This window comes from Microcaecilia unicolor, chromosome 11, assembly GCF_901765095.1.
Source record: "Microcaecilia unicolor chromosome 11, aMicUni1.1, whole genome shotgun sequence".
NCBI lineage: Eukaryota > Metazoa > Chordata > Amphibia > Gymnophiona > Siphonopidae > Microcaecilia > Microcaecilia unicolor.
In genome coordinates, this window is record NC_044041.1 from 173,552,286 (window position 1) to 173,572,908 (window position 20,623).

Below are 20,623 nucleotides of genomic sequence, written 5' to 3' on the forward strand. Positions count from 1 at the left end.
AATCTTAGTAGACTGGCCACACAGACATCCCAGGAGAGCAATGGAGCACCCTAGGGGGCAATACAGTGGACTGAACATAAAAGGTCCCAGGTGCACATCTTACCATTGCCCCCTTATTGTTACGTCCCTCACCTGAATCCCGGTCCGCGCGGCCGATTTGCCGCCGAGTCTCGGTCTGGCGGCGATGGCCGGCCATGCAGCTTGTCGGCGGCAGGCGAGTGTAGTCTGGCTTTGTTGGCCGGCTACGCTGCTTTGGTCACTGGCGCGGATCAGCTGATGAGTTGGCCGGCCATCCGGCGGTGGCTGGCCACGCGGTCTGTTGGCATTCCAGAAGCTTGCGGGTTTCCGGTGCGGGCAGACCATTCTGGAACTTCCTTCAGCTGCCAACGATTACCACTGAGGCGGGGACTACTTAAGGCCAGCAGTTCCCCGCACTCGTTGCTTCGGTTTCTAGTGTCTAGAGGTCGCAGTTCCCGTCTGTGTCTTTAGCCGGCTATCTCTTGTTTCCTGTGTTCTTGACCCTTGGCCTGGACTTTGACTACTCCCTGTTTTGCTGCCTGCCTCGACTCTGGTTTGCTTCCTCGACTCCGTGCTGAGTTGCTTCTTCCCGAGATCCTGAACTGTGTCTGCTCAACCCCGCCGGTTCCAGAAGTCCTGGTGGCTGCCTGCACCTGGGGGCTCAACTCCCGGGGGACGGCGATCGCTGCCCAGGTGAAGCTAGGGGTTGTCTGGCTGCCTGACCGAGTGCGGTGTCACTCCATCTACGCCGTGCTCAGTCGGGGCACAAGGGCTCACTTTCCCAAGCATAACACTTATCTAGTAGGGTGAAACTTCCAAACCCCACCAGAAACCTACTGTACCCAACTATACACCACTACAATAGCCCTTACGCTGCAGGTGTCACCTATATGTAGGTACAGTAGGTTTTTGGTGAGTTGTGGAGATCTCATACGTTCCACCACAAATGTACCAGTTACGGTGGAATATAGGCCTGTGTCCCGCTCTGTACAGTGCACTGCACCAACCATTAGGATACTCCAGGGACCTTCTTGCTACTCTAATATGTCTGGCTATAATATGTCTGGCTATAACATCTGAAACTGTCATAGAGGCTAGGATGTATGTTTCTTTTACATCTTTGGGGGGTAGGAGGGGGTCAGTGACCACTGAGGGAGTAAGGATGGGTCATGCCTTCGGTACACTGCCGACACACCTCCTTGAACTTTGGTCGTCCCTGCGACGGAAAGCAGTTGAGGACACCCAAAATTGGCTTTCGATTATGCAGATTTGGGCGACCTTAGGAGAAGGACGCTGATCTCCCGATTTGTGTCGGAAGATGGGCGACCTTCTCCTTCGAAAATAAGCAGGATAGTCTCCCAAATTCTATAAATGGCCCCTAAAATTGGGTGCACAAATAAGTACATAAGTACATAAGTAATGCCACAGTGGGAAAAAACCAAAAGTCCATCGAGCCCAGCATCCTGTCCACGACAGCGGCCAATCCAGGCCAAGGGCACCTGGCAAGCTTCCCAAATGTACAAACATTCTATACATGTTATTCCTGGAATTGTGGATTTTTCCCAAGTCCATTTAGTAGTGGTTTATGGACTTGTCCTTTAGGAAACCGTCTAACCCCTTTTTAGACTCTACTAAGCTAACCGCCTTCACCACGTTCTCCGGCAACGAATTCCAGAGTTTAATTATGCGTTGGGTGAAGAAAACTTTTCTCCGATTTGTTTTAAATTTACTACACTGTAGTTTCATCGCATGCCCCCTAGTCCTAGTATTTTTGGAAAGCGTGAACAGACTTTTCACATCCACCTGTTCCACTCCACTCATTATTTTATATACCTCTATCATGTCTCCCCTCAGCTGTCTCTTATCCAAGCTGAAAAGCCTTAGCCTCCTTAGTCTTTCTTCATAGGGAAGTCGTCCCATCCCCGCTATCATTTTAGTCGCCCTTCGCTGCACCTTTTCCAGTTTTACTATATCTTTCTTGAGATGCGGCGACCAGAATTGAACACAATACTCAAGGTGCGGTCGCACCATGGAGCGATACAACGGCATTATAACATCCTCACACCTGTTTTCCATACCTTTCCTAATGATACCCAACATTCTATTCGCTTTCCTAGCCGCAGCAGCACACTGAGCAGAAGGTTTCAGTGTATTATCGACGACGACACCCAGATCCCTTTCTTGGTCCATAACTCCTAACGTGGATGGGATGGGATGAGGTGTAATTTTTAATTTTATATTTAGCAGAGAAAGGAAGAAAATGTATTTATATTACTTTTACCAGTATTTTCACTGCTTAATTTATTTATTTTGAATTATTAACCGCTTTTATGAAGAGATTCACCCAAGGCAGTTTACAGTAGGTATTGTTTAACATCAAGAGGAAAATACCACCAAGAAGGTGGAGGTACGCTAGGATCCTACGCAAGGAAACGCACACAGCAGGGAGTAGGAAGGGAAGGCTACTCCAAGAAACCGGGGAAGATGTATATTGTAAATCAAACCTGAATATATGTTAACTTTATACAAAAATAATAAAATGTAGTTCCTCAAAAGCATGTTGACTAGCCTGTGTATATTCAACCAAACAATATCTTTCCTACATGGTACTGAAAATGCAGATGGTGTTAAGATATCTTTTAAGTTCATATATCTTTTGAAACTAACCATGACATCTTCATCTGCAAAACGTGGAATTGTTTGTATAATAGACCAATGTTGTCTAAGCATATGACTAATCTCATATGTGGTCATATTGTGAAGTGCAAACAACTCTATCTCTACTCTCCTCAGAATGGATTGCTAGAACAGAATTTCTATGTTGTCTCCCAGTTTTGATTAAACCTTCTCTGACATATTGAAGGCGTACCTCAGGGTTCTGTTCTTGGTCCCCTCCTCTTTTCTATCTACACTTCTTCCCTTGGTTCATTAAACTCATCCCATGGCTTTTCCTACCATCTCTATGCTGATGACTCCCAAATCTACCTTTCTACCCCTGATATCTCACCTTGCATCCAAACCAAAGTTTCAGCGTGCTTGTCTGACATTGCTGTCTGGATGTCTCAACGCCACCTGAAATTAAATATGACCAAAACCAAGCTTCTCATTTTTCCCCCCAAACCCACCTCCCTGCTCCCCCCCCCCCCCCCCTCCGGTTTTCTATTTCTGTTGATGGCTCTCTCATTCTCCCTATCTCCTCAGCTCGAAACCTTGGGGTTATCTTTGACTCTTCTCTCTCCTTCTCTGCTCATATCCAGCAGATCGCCAAGACCTGTCGTTTCTTTCTTTACAACATCCGTAAAATCCGCCCCTTTCTTTCCGAGCACTCTACCAAAACCCTCATCCACACCCTTGTCACCTCTCATTTGGACTACTGCAATTTGCTTCTTGCTGGCCTCCCACTTAGTCACCTCTCCCCTCTCCAGTCGGTTGAAAACTCTGCTGCCCGTCTTGTCTTCCGCCAGGGTCGCTTTACTCATACTACCCCTCTCCTCGTTGCTTCACTGGCTCCCTATCCATTTTCGCATCCTGTTCAAACTTCTTCTACTAACCTATAAATGTACTCACTCTGCTGCTCCCCTTATCTCTCCACACTCGTCCTTCCCTACACCCCTTCCCGTGCACTCCATTCCCTGGATAAATCCTTCTTATCTGTTCCCTTCTCTGGTACTGCCAACTCCAGACTTCGCTCCTTCTGTCTTGCTGCACCCTACGCCTGGAATAGACTTCCTGAGCCCCTACGTCTTGCCCTATCCTTGACCATCTTTAAATCTAGATTGAAAGCCCACCTCTTTAACATTGCTTTTGACTCGTAACCACTTGTATCCACTCGCCTCCATCTACCCTCCTCTCCTCGTTCCTCTACACATTAATTGATTTGTTTGCTTTATTTTTTGTCTACTAGATTGTAAGCTCTTTGAGCAGGGACTGTCTTTCTTCTATGTTTGTGCAGCGCTGCATACGCTTTGTAGCGCTATAGAGATGCTAAATAGTAGTAGTTGTAATATTGGAGGGGTAACACCTATCACAAAATCTAGAAGCTATAGCCTTATGATGATTTATCATCTTGTTCTGAACAGATTATTTTGACTCTCGAAAATTGGCTGTAGGGTAAGTTATGTTTAAATGCCATCATGTGACAACTTTCATAATGTAATAACTTTATGTCAGTGGATTTATGATTTATCGATATTTTGAAGTTTGTGTTAGTTTATCTGTGGGAATTTATATGCTCATCTGGAAAAGTGGTGATAAAGCCCATTTGGACAAACTGATGTGCCAACTGTTCTTTAATGTGTTTTAACCCGCTGTTTCACTTCTCCCATCTGTCCACATCCCATCTCCTCTATCAACAATTCAGAAGTTCCCTTTGATCCCTCCCTCTTCTTCAGTCAGGCCATCGCAAATGTAACCTCCTCCATGGTCTTTGGGATCCGGTTCGACTATGGAGACCGGAGATTACTGACCCTCCTGAAAATCGTCAATGAAAACTATCGCCTCCACAACTCCAAATGGGGGCAGGTTAGTAAATGCATCTAAAGACTATAACAGGGTGAGCATGTGCCCACTTACTTTTTAAAAGCAACATATGCAGCACTGTTCCATAGGCAGAGCGAGCAGTGCGACCAGAGCACAGGAGGGACGCAAAAATTGCCTCGAGCCCACTATCGCCCCTCATTTGTGGTAGCAAAGCAGGCATGGGGCACCAGTGGGCAAATCACACAGGGCGGAACTATAGCTCAGTATGATATTGAAAACACATCAACAGCCCCACCTGGTGGTTGTTGAAGTGCTTTGAATATTTTCTCCTCATTCCTCATTTTCCATCAGTATGGTATTGCACATATGTACCTAGATGTCTCACGCAGTAACTGGGAGGTAATGGTCTATGCATGTAGAATGACGATTACTCCCCGATTTCCGCCCACGCGGTAGCCGAGTGGTAACTCAAAATTGACGCGCGTTGGGCACACGTACACGCCTATGTGGCTTAGTAAAAGGGCCCCTTAGAGGGGCATAATCGAACGCGAACGCCCATCTCCATGGGCGCCTATTTCCGTGGACGCCCATCTCCGTGGGCAGGACAAACCGTATTTTCGAAAAAAGATGGGCGCCCATCTTTTTTTCGATAATACGGTTTGTGCAGGGCAAATGCCTAGGATTTGGGCGTTTTTCAGCTGGGCGCTATCGGTTTTCAACAATAATGGAAACCGAAGGCGCCCAGCTCAAAAATGAATAAATCCAAGGCATTGGGTCATGGGAGGGGCCAGGATTCGTAGTGCACTGGTCCCCCTCACATGCCAGGACACCAACTGGGCACCCTAGGGGGCATTTTTACAAAATAAAAAAAAACAGTAAAAGAGCTCCCAGGTGCGTAGCACCCTTCCCTTGTGTGCTGAGCCCCCCAAATCCCCCCAAAACCCACTGCCCACAAGTCTACACCATTACCATAGCTCTAAGGGGTGAAGGGGGGCACCTACATGTGGGTACAGTGGGTTTGGGGGTTTTTGGAGGGCTCAGCATTAACCAGCACAAGTGTAACAGGTAGGGGGGGATGGGCCTGGGTGCGCCTGCCTGAAGTCTACTGCACCCACTAACAACTGCTCCAGGGACTTGCATACTGCTGTCAGGGAGCTGGGTATGACATTTGAGGCTGGCATACAGGCTGAAAAAAAAAAGTTGTTAAAGTTCTTTTTTTGTGGTGGGAGGGGGTTAGTGACCACTGGGGGAGTCAGGGGAGGTCATCCCCCATTCCCATGTGGTCATTTAGGGCACTTTTTTGGGACTTGTTAATGAAAAAAAGGGTCCAAAAAAGTGCCCTAAATTCTTGCTAAAAACACCTATTTTTTTTGATTATCGGCGAAAGCTGCCCATCTCTCCTCGGCCGATAACCACGCCCCAGTCCCGCCTTCACCACGCCTCTGACACGCCCCCATCAACTTTGGCCGTTTCCGCAACGGAGTGCAGTTCAAGGCACCCAAAATTGGCTTTCGATTATACCGATTTGGGCACCTTTGCGAGATGGGCGCCCATCTCCCGATTTGGGTCGAAATAGGGGCGCCCATCACTTTTGATTATCAGGCGGTTAGTGCACTATTTGGGTTTCTGCCAGGTACTTGTGACTCGGCTTGGCCACTGTTGGAAACAGGATACTGGGCTAGATGGACCATTGGTCTGACCCAGTATGGTTACTCTTATGTTCTTAGCGCAAGGACTTACACCTGCAGATACCTGGAGTAAATGCTGGTGCACAATTAATGGCAGATGAGCATGCAATTGACCCTATTCTACACTGTGCCTAAATCTGGGGAATTCCCTTGACCCGCCCATGCCCCTCCCATGTCCAGACTCCATTTTCAGTTGCACAGTAGACAATTTAGTTACATTGTGTTATAGAATAACATGCAGACAGATCCACGTGCAAATCCTAATTAGTGTCAATGTTAATAATCGATTTATAACATTTTGTGAACTAGATTGCATGCAGATCTGAGATCCATGCTCAGATTTGGTTGCCATCTACAGAATCTGGGGGATGATGTCTGGCAGCTGCATAGGCTGGAAGGAGGCCAAGATATTGGCCTCCTGCCATCATAACTGGAAGACAGTGGAGGGACCAGAAGAGAGTGGCCCATGCAGACTGGTGACAGATGCATCAGCCTGCATAAGGCAGAGGGACATAGCAGTAGTAGCAGTGGTAGAAGGGGAAATGTGATGCTGGTGAGGATGGGCTGAGGGAGAAAGAAATTGGGTTGGAATAGAGAAAGTGGGTAAGAGAAGTCTGTGTGAGGGTGAGAGGGTGTTGGAGTCAGATGGGGAGGGGCACTCGAGCTAGAAATCTTTGGTGGGTCACAGATTAAACATGCGTAATCAAATATCAGAATGCATGTGGTCTATGGCATGTTACTACATTTAACATTGTTGGTAATGCCTTTTAGATGGAGTTTGGAGTTAAATTGTCTGAAAGTTTTTATATTGTATTGTTCTAATCCGAATACATAAAGCCTTTCATTTTATTTATTTATTTAGGCATTTATATCCCACACTTTCCCGCCCATGGGCAGGCTCAATGTGGCTTACATTAGTTCAAAAAGGCTAACAGCAGTATAAAAGGACACTTCAATCTAGTAATAGACAAACAGACACATTAAGGGCGAGGTAGTTGGTGGGCAGAGACAGAGGGAGAGAAGTGAGAGAGGAGGTAAGGAATGCAGTATGGTCGCATAACATAATGGGTCAGAAAACATTAAGGCAGTGCGGAGCTGCAGTGTAAGCTGTCCTGAATAAAGCGGTCTTCAGGGAGATTCTGAAAGCCTGTTGTTCGGAGGTAGCTTTTACTGAGTTTGGTAAATCATGCCACAAACGTGCACTGATGTAGGGAAAGGTAGATGCGTGGCTGGTTTTATACTTGAGGCCATTGCACGAGGGGTAGTGGAGATGTAAATAGGATCGGGAAGATTTGCTCATGTTCCTTGGTGGCAAGAGGATAAGATTATTCATATAAGATGGAGTTTCGCCGTGAAGGATTTTGTGCACCAGGGCGCAAATTTTGAATGTTATACGTTCCTTGACAGGTAGCCAGTGCAGTTTTTCTCGTAGTGGTCTGGAGCTGACGAACTTCGATTTACCGTAGATCAATTTTGCAGCGGTATTTTGGACAGTCTGTAATTTTTTAAGAAGTAGTTCCATGCACCCTGCATAGATACCATTGCAGTAATCAAGATGACTCAAAACAAGAGACCGCACTAAATTGCAAAACACTTCTCTAGGGAAAAAAGGTTTTATATGCTTCAGTTTCCAAAGAGAGAAGAATGTTTTTTTCACGGCTGCATTAGTGTGATCTACTAGAGTTAGATTTCTATCAAGTATTACTCCTAGAATTTTCAGAGACTTAGAGATTGGCAGGTCAAGCCCAGGTGCAGTTAAGGTGGTAGGATTGTACTTGTTGTAAGGTGATGTGAGTAGAAGGCAATGAGTTTTCTCTGTGTTGAGCTTCAATTTAAAGGAGTTCGCCCAGGCACGTACAGTTTGTAACCCAATGCTGATGTTGGCAGCTATTTCAGCTAAGTCTTTTTTGAAAGGAACGTAGATGGTGATGTCATCCGCATAAATGAACGGTTGGAGACCAAGTTTAGAAAGAGCTGCGGCTAGAGGAATGAGCATCAAGTTAAACAGTGTAGGAGAAAGCGGCGAACCCTGTGGTACACCACAGACAGCTGGCCAAGAAGGTGATAAACTGCCTCCGGAGATGACTTGGTAGGTTCTGGTGGTCAGGAAGCCCTTCAACCAATTCAGTTCATTGCCACTGGTCCCGAAATAATCAAGGAGCCGCAGTAGAATAGTGTGGTTCACCATGTCAAAGGCACGTGACATGTCAAATTGCAGCAATAGAATGCTTTTCCCGACAGCTATCTCCCGCTTAAAGTTTGAGAGTAGCGTGACGAGCACCGTTTCTGTACTATGGAGAGGGCGGAAGCCTGACTGCGATTCATGGAAGATGTGGAACTTTTCCAGGTACTCATTGAGTTGCTTATGCACCATGCTCTCCATCAATTTCACAAGCAACGGGATCGATGCTATTGGCCGGTAGTTGGTGATTTCCTTGCTACTTTTCTTGGCGTCTTTTGGGATGGGGGTGAGGAGAATGTTTCCAGAGGCTTCAGGGAAGATACCGCTACTAAGCATAAAGTTAAGATGCTGCGTCAGATCAGAGATGAAGCAGGGAGGAGCACATTTAAGTAGATAGTTTGGGCAAATATCCAATTTGCAATATTTACTGGAAAATTTGCGTAGTTCCCGTTTAACAGAGTCAGCTGTAAGAGGTGTAAAGAGTGAAAATATGCGATTGGCTGGATACTCCCCCAGGCTAGGGTCTAGGCCGCTGAGAAAATCACTTATTCCGACATTGTTCTGTGGCAGAGAGCGCTGCAACTTTATGACTTTGTCTTTAAAATAGTTTGCCAGATCTACTGCAGTTGGGGCACCTATACTACTAGTTGTAATCAGTGCGGTATCAGTCAGTTTGTGGACGTAAAAGTAGAGTTGTCTCAGGTCTGCATAATCCTGGCCAATTTTGGATTTGTAAAAGTCCTTTCTAGATTGCCTAATAGCGTTCTTGTATTTCCTGTGAGAGTGCTTCCATGCAAGGTAGTGCTGATCATCCTTTCTTTTTCGCCACGCTCTTTCTAGCCTTCGCGTAATGGTCTTGAGTTCCTCCCATATAGCTGTCAAATTCTATTTAAAAGGCGCCACTAAAAGCATTAATCAATGTAGTAACATGCCATAGACCTTCTGTTACAACATCATTTTTAGTTCTTTCTTAAATACCTCCACATGATGTATTCCTCTTAATGGCAGGGAATTCCAGAGCTTTGGTCCTACAATATTGAAGATGGAGGATCGATATTTTTCCAATTTTACAACATGAATTTGAGGGGTACCTCCAGTAAGGCCATCTCAGCTGATCTTAACGTCCTATGTGGCTGATAGATCCATAGACTTGCAGAAATGACAACAGAAACATTGTTACTTAGTACTTTGAAGAACAAAGTAATATCTTAAATTTGATTCTCTTGGAAGGGACCAGGTATTCTTCATTAAATTTTGAATGGGTCACAGCTAGGTTTTATTTAAACCAAGACTAATATTTATTTATTTATTTGTTTGTTACATTTATATACCACATTTTCCCACCTATTTGCAGGCTCAACGTGGCTTACAAAGTACTGTAAAGGCGTTTGCCATTTCGGTTGCTAACAAATACAAGATTGTGTTGTGGTCAAATGAGGTAGAAGTGAATCAGGCGTCATGGGTTGAGGGGAAAAAGAATAGTAAATTGTCCAGTACAATCATTGATTATGTTGTGTTGCTGGGGGTGGGGATTTATGTTGGATCGGTGGGATAAGCTTTTTTGAAGAGGTGGGTTTTTAGTGGAAATGTACATGCATAATATTTGAACTTTTTCCCCTCCTTCACAGGTACTGAATACCTTTCCACAGATCTTGAAGTACTGTCCCAGAGCATACCCTGCCTTTTCAAGAAACTTTAAACAGTTAAAAGCTTTTGTACTGGAGCAGATTCATATGCACCAAGAAACCCTAGACCACAGCTGCCCCCGTGACTTTGTTGACTGTTATCTCATCAAAAAGGATCAGGTCTGAGGGAATGTTCCATGTGTTGCAATCCTTCATTTTCCAGAGAATCACGTTCTGTTTTTTTTTTTTTTGGGGGGGGGGTCAGTTTTCTTCTTAAATAACTGAGGGGTTCTTTTACCAAGCTGCGGTAGAAACGGTCCTGCGCTAGTGTCGGGGGTCATTTTTACCATGCGTTGAGGCCCTTTTTACTGCAGCAGGTAAAAAAAGGTTGAACATAACCATGGCCATGCGGTAAGATTGTTCTTACCATGTGGCTATGTGAGGGGGGGCACTTACCAGCAACCACTGAGGTGGCAGTAAGGACTCCTGCGCTAACCTGGCGGTAAGTGGGCAGCGTGCAGCACTGCCCAATTACCATCGGGTAAGCACTGGCACTACAAAAATAGAAAATATTTTTGTACTGCCGGAAATGGCGCACGCTGGGAGTGGGAACTACCGCCATGCTGCTGCAGTAGCCTGGCAGTAGTTCCTGTTTGATGCGCAGTAAGCCCCCAGTGGGCTTACTGCCGCTTGGTAAACGGGCCCCTAAGTGCTGAATATCAGCATTTAACCACATTAGGGCCCTTTTACTAAGCCGCATAAGTGTCTACGCTTGCTTAACATACGCCAAAATGGAGTTACCGCCGAGCTACCGCATGACTCTTGTGGTAATTTCATTTTTGGCGTGCGTCCGATATGCGTGTCCATTTTTCTATGTGCATATCGGATGCGCCCCAAGTGGCATTTGACCTGTAGGTCATTACTGCCCGGTTACCACATGAGTTTTTACCACTAGGTCAATGGCTGGCGGTAAGGTCTCAGACCCAAAATGGACGTGCGCCAATTTTGATTTTGCCGCACGTCCATTATCGGCAAAAATTTTTAAAAGGGCATTTTTTTTTTACACACACGCTGAAAAATGGATCTGCGCGCGCCCAAAATACATGCCTACATTATCACAGGCTATTTTTCAGCGCACCTCAGTAAAAGGACCCCAAAGTGCCAGCTCTACTCACGGACCGCCCACAAAAGAACTGGCTTTGAATTTAGTGGTCTGTGGTGATTTTCAGTGGCGCTAACCAGTTGTGCTGCTGAATATTAGTGGATAGCCCCGAGCGAGCAATTTAACCAGTCAGGAGTTGTTCCTAGCCAGTTATATGGCTTTGAATATCGACCCCTCAATTTTTAAATGGGAGTTTGCATGTAGTTTATACAGAGACCTAGAGAGTCTGCAACATTACAATCATTGACTAGGACAGAAGAAAAAGAGAACAGTATCCATCTAGCCTGTCCATTCTCCCTTCCTGTTGCACTCTTATGTTTATAAGGGAATCTTACTTCACACAATAAAGGGAGGAAAGAGTGACAGCATAAGGAAGAAAATTATACACATTTAAAACCTAGTTCATAATTAGTTTGTTTGTTTGTTTTTAAATCCCTGAATATCTCCAGGAAGCTGCAAACCCCCAGACTGAGTTTTGCCTTGATAACCTGGTGGCCATCACAATTGCATTGTACTTTGCTGGAACGGAATCAGTTAGCAGCATCCTGAGATATGGCTTCCTAATTTTTCAGAAATACCCAGAGATTCTAGGTAAGAAAATCACACACAAATGATCGTTTCAGTCTGAGCTAATAATAAGCATAAAACTGAATTCTCTTTCGCAGATACTATGTAGGTCAACCAAAGTTGGGTAAGCAGTTTTGGGCATGGATGCCAGATCTGTGCCTAAGTGAATTAATGAGGTGATAATAATTGCTGCTAATTGGCAACAATTTGGAGTTATATGTGCAACAGCCCTAGGTGCTATTCTCTAAAAAGTGCACCTATATTTCATAGCATGCAACTCCAAAGACGCATGGCCAAGGGATCAGGAAGTATTCTCAGAAGTTAATGTAACTTGAGTTTCACCCGGCTTAGCTCTAGACCCAGGCCACAGAGAAACACTCTCACACTGCTTCAACTCCACAGTCTGCTCACTCTCTGGCCATGCATGCTTCACACACCCTCCCAATTTTCAGTGGAGTTGGGATGGGTAATAGTCTAGAATAGCAATCTCGGATCTTTGGAAGACACTTATCTAATTCCGGGCTCCATTCAACTTTTCAGTCCACGAACCACGCGACACTCCAGGAGGTTTAATGACAACTTGAACTTTTATTTGTCACTTTGTAATTGGCAAACTCTTGATTCAGTAATCTTTAACACAGTCAGTGAAAGAGATGTTCCTATAACTCAAGGTCAGACTTCGGTCATTCCATGGGGAAACAACTTTCCCCTAGACCTTTCAGGAGTATTTACAAAGAGCAGTTTCTTCCCGGGGCTATATACATGGGCACAACCTCTGTATATCTATCATAAGTACATCCTATATAATAAAACGCACCTCCAACATTCTGAAGCTGACTGCATGACTGAGGCATTCCTGCTCTCTGTATCCATCTCCTGAATTGACATCACGCACTTCCGGGTTCGTCACAAGCAGAAGTGACCAACCACACGAAGTTTCTCGGCTTCAGAATGTTGGAGATGCATTCTATTAAATAGGATTGGTCAGTTCCTTGAAGCACAGCTAGAGCTCAGACACCAGAGAGAGAGGGGAGGGGGGGGCTGACACCGGAGAGGAGGGGAGGTACCGTATCTCTGTCACACACACACTCTCTCTCACACACACATTCTCGCTCTCTCACTCTCACACACTGTCTCTCACACACTCTATATCTCACACTGTATCACATTCACTCTCTATGTGTCACACAGTTGCTCACACACTCTCTTGGTCTCATACATTCAGTCTCACAGAGAGTCTGTGTCTCACACACACTCTCTCTCGCACACACTGTATCTGTGTAAAACACACTCACACTGTGTCTCACATACGCACTTGCACACACTCTCATTCTCACACACACACACTCTCTCTCTCACAGACACACTCACACCCAGACTCACTCTCTCACACACAAACACACACTCGCACATTCACTGTCTCTCTCACACACAGTCACTCTCACATACACTCTCTTAAACATATATACTCCGAGGAAAACCTTGCTAGCGCCCGTTTCATTTGTGTCAGAAATGGGCCTTTTTTACTAGTAAGTACATAAGTATTGCCATACTGGGACAGACCAAAGGTCCATCGAGCCCACCATCATGTTTCCAACAGTGGCCAATCCAGGTCACAAATACCTGGCAAGATCCCAAAAATGTACAAAACATTTTATACTGCTTATCCCAGAAATAGTGGATTTTCCCCAGTCCATTTAATAATGGTCTATGGACTTTTCCTTTAGGAAGCTGGCCAAACCTTTTTTAAACTCCGCTAAGCTAACCACCTTTACCACATTCTCTGGCAACGAATTCCAGAGTTTAATTACACGTTGAGTGAAGAAAACCTTTCTCTGATTCGTTTTAAATTTACTACATTGTAGCTTCATAGCATGCCCCCTAGTCCTAGTATTTTTGGAAAGTGTGAACAGACGCTTCACATCTACCCATTCAACTCCACTCATTATTTTATAGACCTCTATCATATCTCCCCTAAGCCGCCTTTTCTCCAAGCGGAAGAGCCCTAACTGCTTTAGCCTTTCCTCATAGGGAAGTCATCCCATCCCCTTTATCATTTTCGTCGCCCTTCTCTGCACCTTTTCTAATTCCACTATATCATTTTTCAGATGCGGCAACCAGAATTGAACACAATATTCGAGGTGTGGTCACACCATGGAGCGATACAAAGGCATTATAACATCCTCATTTTTGTTTTCCATTCCTTTCCTAATAATACCTAACATTCTATTTGCTTTCTAAGCCGCAGCAGCACACTGAGCAGAAGGTTTCAATGTATCATCAACGATGACACCTAGATCCCTTTCTTGGTCCATGACTCCTAACGTGGAACCTTACATGACATAACTATAATTCAGGTTCCTCTTTCCCAAATGCATCACTTTGCACTTGCTCACATTAAACGTCATCTGCCATTTAGATGCCCAGTCTCCCAGTCCCGTAAGGTCCTCTTGTAATTTTTCACAATCCTCCCGCGATTTAACGACTTTGCATAACTTTGTGTCATCAGCAAATTTAATTACCTCACTAGTTACTCCCATCTCTAGGTGATTTATAAATATGCTAAAAAGCAGCGGTCCCAGCACAGACCTCTGGGGAACCTCACTAACTACCCTTCTCCATTGAGAATACTGACCATTTAACCCTACTCTCTGTTTTCTATCTTTTAACCAGTTTTTAATCTACAAATATATTATACAGAATCGGCTCCAGCATCGACCCCTGAGGCATTCCACTACTCGCTTTCCTTTCCTCAGAGTGGATTCCATCTACCACCACACTCTGCCACCTGTCGGTCAACCAGTTTCCAATCCAGTTCACCACTTTTGGTCCTAAGTTCAGTCCTGTCAGCTTATTCATGAGTCTTTTGTGAGGCACAATATCAAAGGCTTTGCTGAAATCCAAGTAGATTACATCTAGTGCATGTATGTCATCCAGTTCTTTGGTCACCCAGTCAAAGAAGTCAATCAGATTCGTTTGGCAGGATTTTCCTTTGGTAAAGTCATGTTGCCTTGGATCCTGTAACCCATTGGCTTCTAGAAAGTTAACTATCTTTTCCTTCAGCAGTGACTCCATTATTTTTCCCACCACCGACACGAGGCTTACTGACCTGTAGTTTCCCACTTCTTCCTTGTCTCCACTTTTGTGAAGAGGGACCACATCCACTCATCTCCAATCCCACGGAACCTCTCCTATCTGTAAAGATCTATTAAATAAATCCTTAAGAGGTCCCACGAGGACTTCTCTGAGTTCCCTCAGTGTCCTGGGATGTATCCCATCCGACCCCATAGCTTTGTCCATTTTCAGATTCTCAAGCTGTTTATAAATGCTTTCTTCTGTGAAAGGCGCAATATCCCCTCCATTCCCAGATATTCCCTCGGAAGTCACCAGGATTTTCTTAGGTGAACACCAAAGAGAAGTAGTTGTTTATAGCATATTTGCTTTATCCTCATCATTCTACACATAGCTATTTCTCAGTATCTTTCAGTCTTACAATTTTATTTCTATCCATTCTCCTTTTCCCAATATATCTAAAAAAGTCTTGTCACCTCTCTTTATATCTTTTTTCCTCCACCTGCGCTATCACTAGCCATATTTCACTATTGGTTTCTTTGAGTTTAATCCAGTCATCTTTTCTGTGATCCTCTTGTTGCATGCTTAACTGATAAAATAGGGAGAAAAAGACCTCAGAAGTCAATGGCAACCCAACTTCTATGGCCACGTAGCAATATAGTGGCTGACTGTATTGTTAACCAATCTGACTCCAATCTCATTCACTGGTCAAAAAAACTCCCAAATTTTCAATATGTTGTAGCTTTGTCCTTGTTACCATTCTTTGAAAAGTTATTTGTTTCTCTATCCTTTTGGGAGACCTTTTGATATTTTCGTAAGTGTCCATTTTGGATCCTTTTGATGTTTTTAATCCCAAGTTAAATGTGATGATGCTGGATCCTATTGAAGTATAGAGAGTCTGACTTCAAATAAATGAACAAAATAATTGATCATAATTAGGCACTGCTCACATATTGACAATTTGGGAGTTTTTGACCAACAAATGAGATTGGAGTCAAACGGGTTAACAACACAGTCAGCCGCTATATTGTTATGCTGACATAGAGTATGTTGCTATCGTCTTCTGGGATATATTTCTCCCTATTTTATCAGTTAAGTATTACCTTCTTGGCTGTAGTTTTGTCACATAAACGCCTGATATCTACAACACAACAAAACTAAAGTACGTAATGGATATACCACAACTCTTCCATTATACGATGCCCTAATGTGGCTGTGCCACATGAACTTTATCTTACCACAACATCACTTTGTATTTGTTCACACCGGAGTCTGCAAAGGCCTCTCCGGTACTATGTAAGCCACATTGAGCCAACAAATAGGTGGGAAAATGTGGGATACAAATGTAACAAATAAATAAATGTATTGAGAGCCATTCGATGGCAGATTTAAAAGGTGGCTGTAGTACTAGGAGAGGCCACTGTGCACATCATCATTTATTCTGTGTAGAAAAAATAAATTCTACAGGGAACATCCATGTCATATAACTTCTGCCTTACTTTGTGATATAAATTCATTTGGTTGCAGATCTTAAACTGTAAATTTTGTCCTGATAAGAACCGGGGAGCCAAAGCAGAAATGAACCGTAAGTGTATCAGTAGAGATGATGGCACCCACAAAAAGGCAGGAGGAGGTCTCATTGTTCTCTGTGTCCCCAGAAAATGTGGGCTGGAACCCTAATGGTTGACACTGTAAGTCCTATAGATGGACTCAGGTTCAAATTCTGAATGTAGAACTATCATCCTCCTCTGTGCAGCCTACTGGACTGGACCACTGGTCTTCCATCACCCTTGATCATGGAGCCTGCAAAAGAAGGCAAAACTGCCAGACTGTCCCTCATTGTAGGAGCCTCTTCTCACTAAGCATCTCAGATGCTTTTCAAGAACCCCCGCTCTAAAGCTTCTTCCCTCAAGCACGTTGCTTCTTTTGGTGATGACCTCAGCAAAAACCATCAGTGCACTTAAGACTCTGGGTAACGTACACGTCATACAATCAAGTCCATCTAAATGAAGTAGTTTGGGGGATTTATCCAAAATTTCTTCCTAAGGTTGGTTAAGGTGAAAATAAAGAAACAAACTAAAGTTTCTATAGGCCAAATTTCCATCTAGAAGGTTTTACAAAGTCTAGATCATAAATGAGCTCTTGCCTTTTATCTCAAATGTACATCAGTTAACTGGAGTAGCCTAGTGGTTAGTGCAGTGGACTATGAGCCTGGGGAACTGAGTTCAATTCCCACTGCAGCTCCTTGTGATTCTGGCCAAGTCACTTAACCCTCCATTGTCCCTGGTACAAAATAAGTACCTGAATATATGTAAACTGCTTTGAATGTAGTTGCAAAAAAAACCTCAGAAAGGTGGTATATCAAGTCCCATTTCCCTCTTATGATCTGAATCACTGGTATGAAGCCAACTGGCTCAAGGAATGCATTCATTCTATTATACTTTACTATAGGGCTTAATTAAATCAATCCAGTGCAATATCACCTCTTATTCACACTGTAAAACACCAGAATGTATCTTTTAACAACTAATATATATTGTTTGCCTCAGCGGTGCTGCTCATTGAACTTCAATATAAGCAATGAGATTTCCAGCACCCACCTCCTCATTGACAAATCAATATGAACAAGTGCTTAAAATTATTTTGCATGCTAATATTTTGCTAGACAACCTGGATAGTTTATTAAATCTCATTCACTTATTTTTTAATGAAACTTTCATCTAATGATGAAAGAAATTGCCGGTCAGGGATTAAATCCTCTGACATGCATGTTTCGCTGTACCCAGCTGTCTCAAGGCCTGTCCCCCTAAGAAATCAAGCAACTCTGCCTGAATACTATACTAAAGAATCCCTAGTAATAAAATTGCTCACATACCTTTTGCATTGCAATGTCACTTTTACTGGACTTAAAGCTCAAATTCCAGTTAAGAATAGCAGTGGCATGTAACTCACTTAAATACTACATGCTGACCTAATACATATCCTGGGCTCCACTCCTAAAAATCCCACTTCAAAGTAAAGTCATCCACTCAGTTTCTAAATTTAATCCTCTCAGTATTACTGAATTGAGTTGGAAAACCCAACGTTGCTCTCTGAAATTGAATTTCCTGTCTAGAAAACCTTCCTCCTGCCTTGCTTCTACATGATCTATCATCCACCAACGGATAATAGATCATTCCATTATAAGCAGGCTAGACACACTTTACCAAAAGCCGTGAAAACAACATACAACTATCTAAACTTTCGAAAACGATTAAAAACCAACATGTTCAAAAAGGCATACCCAACCGACTCAACTTAAACGCCTGAACCATGCAACACAATGAAACCAAAGCTTGTAATGGTCATAAACTAACCCTTCTGTTCCTCTTCATGATTCCTTAATGTGTCTGTACACAAGAACCTTATTCAAACACAACACCTTATTGTTTTGTTTCTCTACCGGTGTTGGCGAACGTCTTCACGGTATTATGTAAGCCACATTGAACCTGCAAAAAGGTGGGAAAATGTGGGATACAAATGTAACAAAAAAAATAATAATAAAATAAATGAATGGCTGGAACCAAAGTCCATCAAATAAGAGCTATGGCAGTATCCACTGCACATTTTAGAGCAACATCTGCAAAATCAGCTCTTTGGTGACCCTGCAACACCATTCCTTGAGAAGGGGCAGTGTGTTTGGTCAAAGTAGTACTAACGGGACACTGTGAGTTCTTATCAATATGTTGGTACATTCCTACTTAGACTATTGTAACTCTTTATTTTTGGACCTTACCCAGAAGGAGATTAGACAGCTTTATTTTATCTATCATACAGCAGTAAAGCTTCTATGTGGAGCATTAAAATTTGATCAAGTGTTCTCGCATTTGCAGTCGGAGCATTGGCTGCCTATACGGTTTCGTATTTTGTTTAAAAATTTGGTATTAATTTTTAAAATCTGTCAATCTGATTCACCCCTGTTCTTGACACATTTTCTGATACCCTATATCCCCTCTCGGACCCTTCAGTCGGCTTAACAATATCAATTGGTAGTGCTATCCATGCCAAGTCCCTCTGGTTTCTATGCATTCTTCCATGTTTAGTGTGGCAGGTGCAATAGTTTGGAACCAATTTCCCACCTCTTTTAAGATTGGAAACCTCTCTAGTGTCTTTTAAAAATTGTTAAAGCGCATTTTTTTCCAAGAAGTTTTCAGTACTAATTTTTAATTTAGTCACAGCCTTGGACTGGCATAACTAGCAGTGTATTGAAAGTGTTATCTAAGGCCTGTTGCTCAGTAACGTAGCAGCGTCTTGGATTTGATTGGGTTTGTTGATCTCTTTTCCTTTTCTATTATTTTGTTGGTGTATTATTTTGTTTTGTTAATGCTTTTTTGGGATTTTATTACTTATATTGTACCCCACTTAATGGATCTTCCCAAGCGGTTTATCAAATAAAATAACCTTGAACCAACCACAAGAACTTTCCTATATGAATGCTAAATTTGTTACCAAGTCTCACGAGGTCACCACTTGGAGTCTCGGCAGCCCTTTTAAAGAAGCAGCGGCAGTGAGAGGATCAGCAGCAGTGGGCAGGAAAGAGTGGAGATCTTTCCTGCCCCGAAGAGGCCAATAGAGCACCAGGGTGTATTGAGGTACATTCGGGGAGGGCACCCTGAGGCTCGGGGGGAGGGAAGGCAAATCTTGGCTCACCTACATTTCAGCGGGAATCCCACAGGATCTGGGTCCATCCTTGCAGGTTCCCCACAGACCTGGAGAGGATCCCCATGGGATTCCAGCAGTAACAGCAGGATTCCCACTATCCCCGTTCCTGTGCAGCTCTCTGCTGCCCCAGAGACTGCTGCCTTAGGCAACTCCTTACGCTTGCCTAATGGTTGGGCCAGCCCTGCTAGAGGGTGTAAGTGACACTCCAGCTGGTGGCGTTTTCCCCGATGCATTTATGTGTTTGTTATTCCATCTGCTGGAAAGTTTTTATACTCTTGTTCTCAACAGAAAATATTTTTTTTATATTCTGGCATCTCTCTAGACATAACCAGTCATTCTTTGCAGGAGACTCTAAATTTATGACAGCAGCTCAATGAAAAAAGGTATGATTAAATCATTTGTTTTTCTGTCCCACCTTCCCCCATCATCTGTTTCTACAACAGAAAAAATCCATGCAGAGATTGACATGGTCATCGGCCGAGATCGCAGCCCTCGTTTGGAGGACCGGAACAGGATGCCATACACAGACGCTGTGATCCATGAAACCCTGCGGTTCGCTGACATTTTTCCAACAGGGATCCCACATTCTGTGACCAAGGACGTCAGTTTTAGGGGTTACACCATTCCCAAGGTAAATCTCCTCAGAATGCTCTCACAGGGCAGGAGACGGAGTAAGGTGGGGTCAGACAAAATGGCCCAGAATTCTTTTTCTCCAATGTGCACTCAGAGATAGGTGGAGTTTTACAAAACCTGTTAGTGAATTTAAACTTTAAGAGGCCCTTTTGCTAATTTTTTTTTTTTTTATTTGTACCCCGTGCTTTCCCACTCATGGCAGGCTCAATGCGGCTTAGGTACTTATTTGTACCTGGGGAAATGGAGGGTTAAGTGATTTGCCCAGAGTCACAAGGAGCTGCCTGTGCCTGCAGTGGGAATCGAACCCAGTTCCCCAGGACCAAAGTCCACCACTCTAACCACTAGGCCACTCCTCCACTCCACTGCGTTAAGCACTCACCCTGGGATTCTATATATTGCGCAAAGATTTCCACGTGGAAATCAAAGCGTATTCCATAACAATGTGCATAACTGAATTAAGATAATTAGCTCTGATAATTGGATGTTAAAAACCAAT

General features: G+C 43.8%; 1 protein-coding gene across 1 annotated transcript in view; it reads left to right on the plus strand.

Moving 5' to 3' along the window:
* The window catches only part of LOC115480123 (cytochrome P450 2C18-like), a 50,547-nt gene that overhangs the window by 12,995 nt on the left and 16,929 nt on the right, over window positions 1-20,623 (plus strand). Inside the window, exons 4-7 of the mRNA XM_030218602.1 lie at window positions 4,379-4,539; window positions 9,996-10,172; window positions 11,604-11,745; window positions 19,938-20,125. Of these exons, the coding sequence (XP_030074462.1) occupies window positions 4,379-4,539; window positions 9,996-10,172; window positions 11,604-11,745; window positions 19,938-20,125 (668 nt within the window). The remainder of the gene's footprint in view (window positions 1-4,378; window positions 4,540-9,995; window positions 10,173-11,603; window positions 11,746-19,937; window positions 20,126-20,623) is intronic.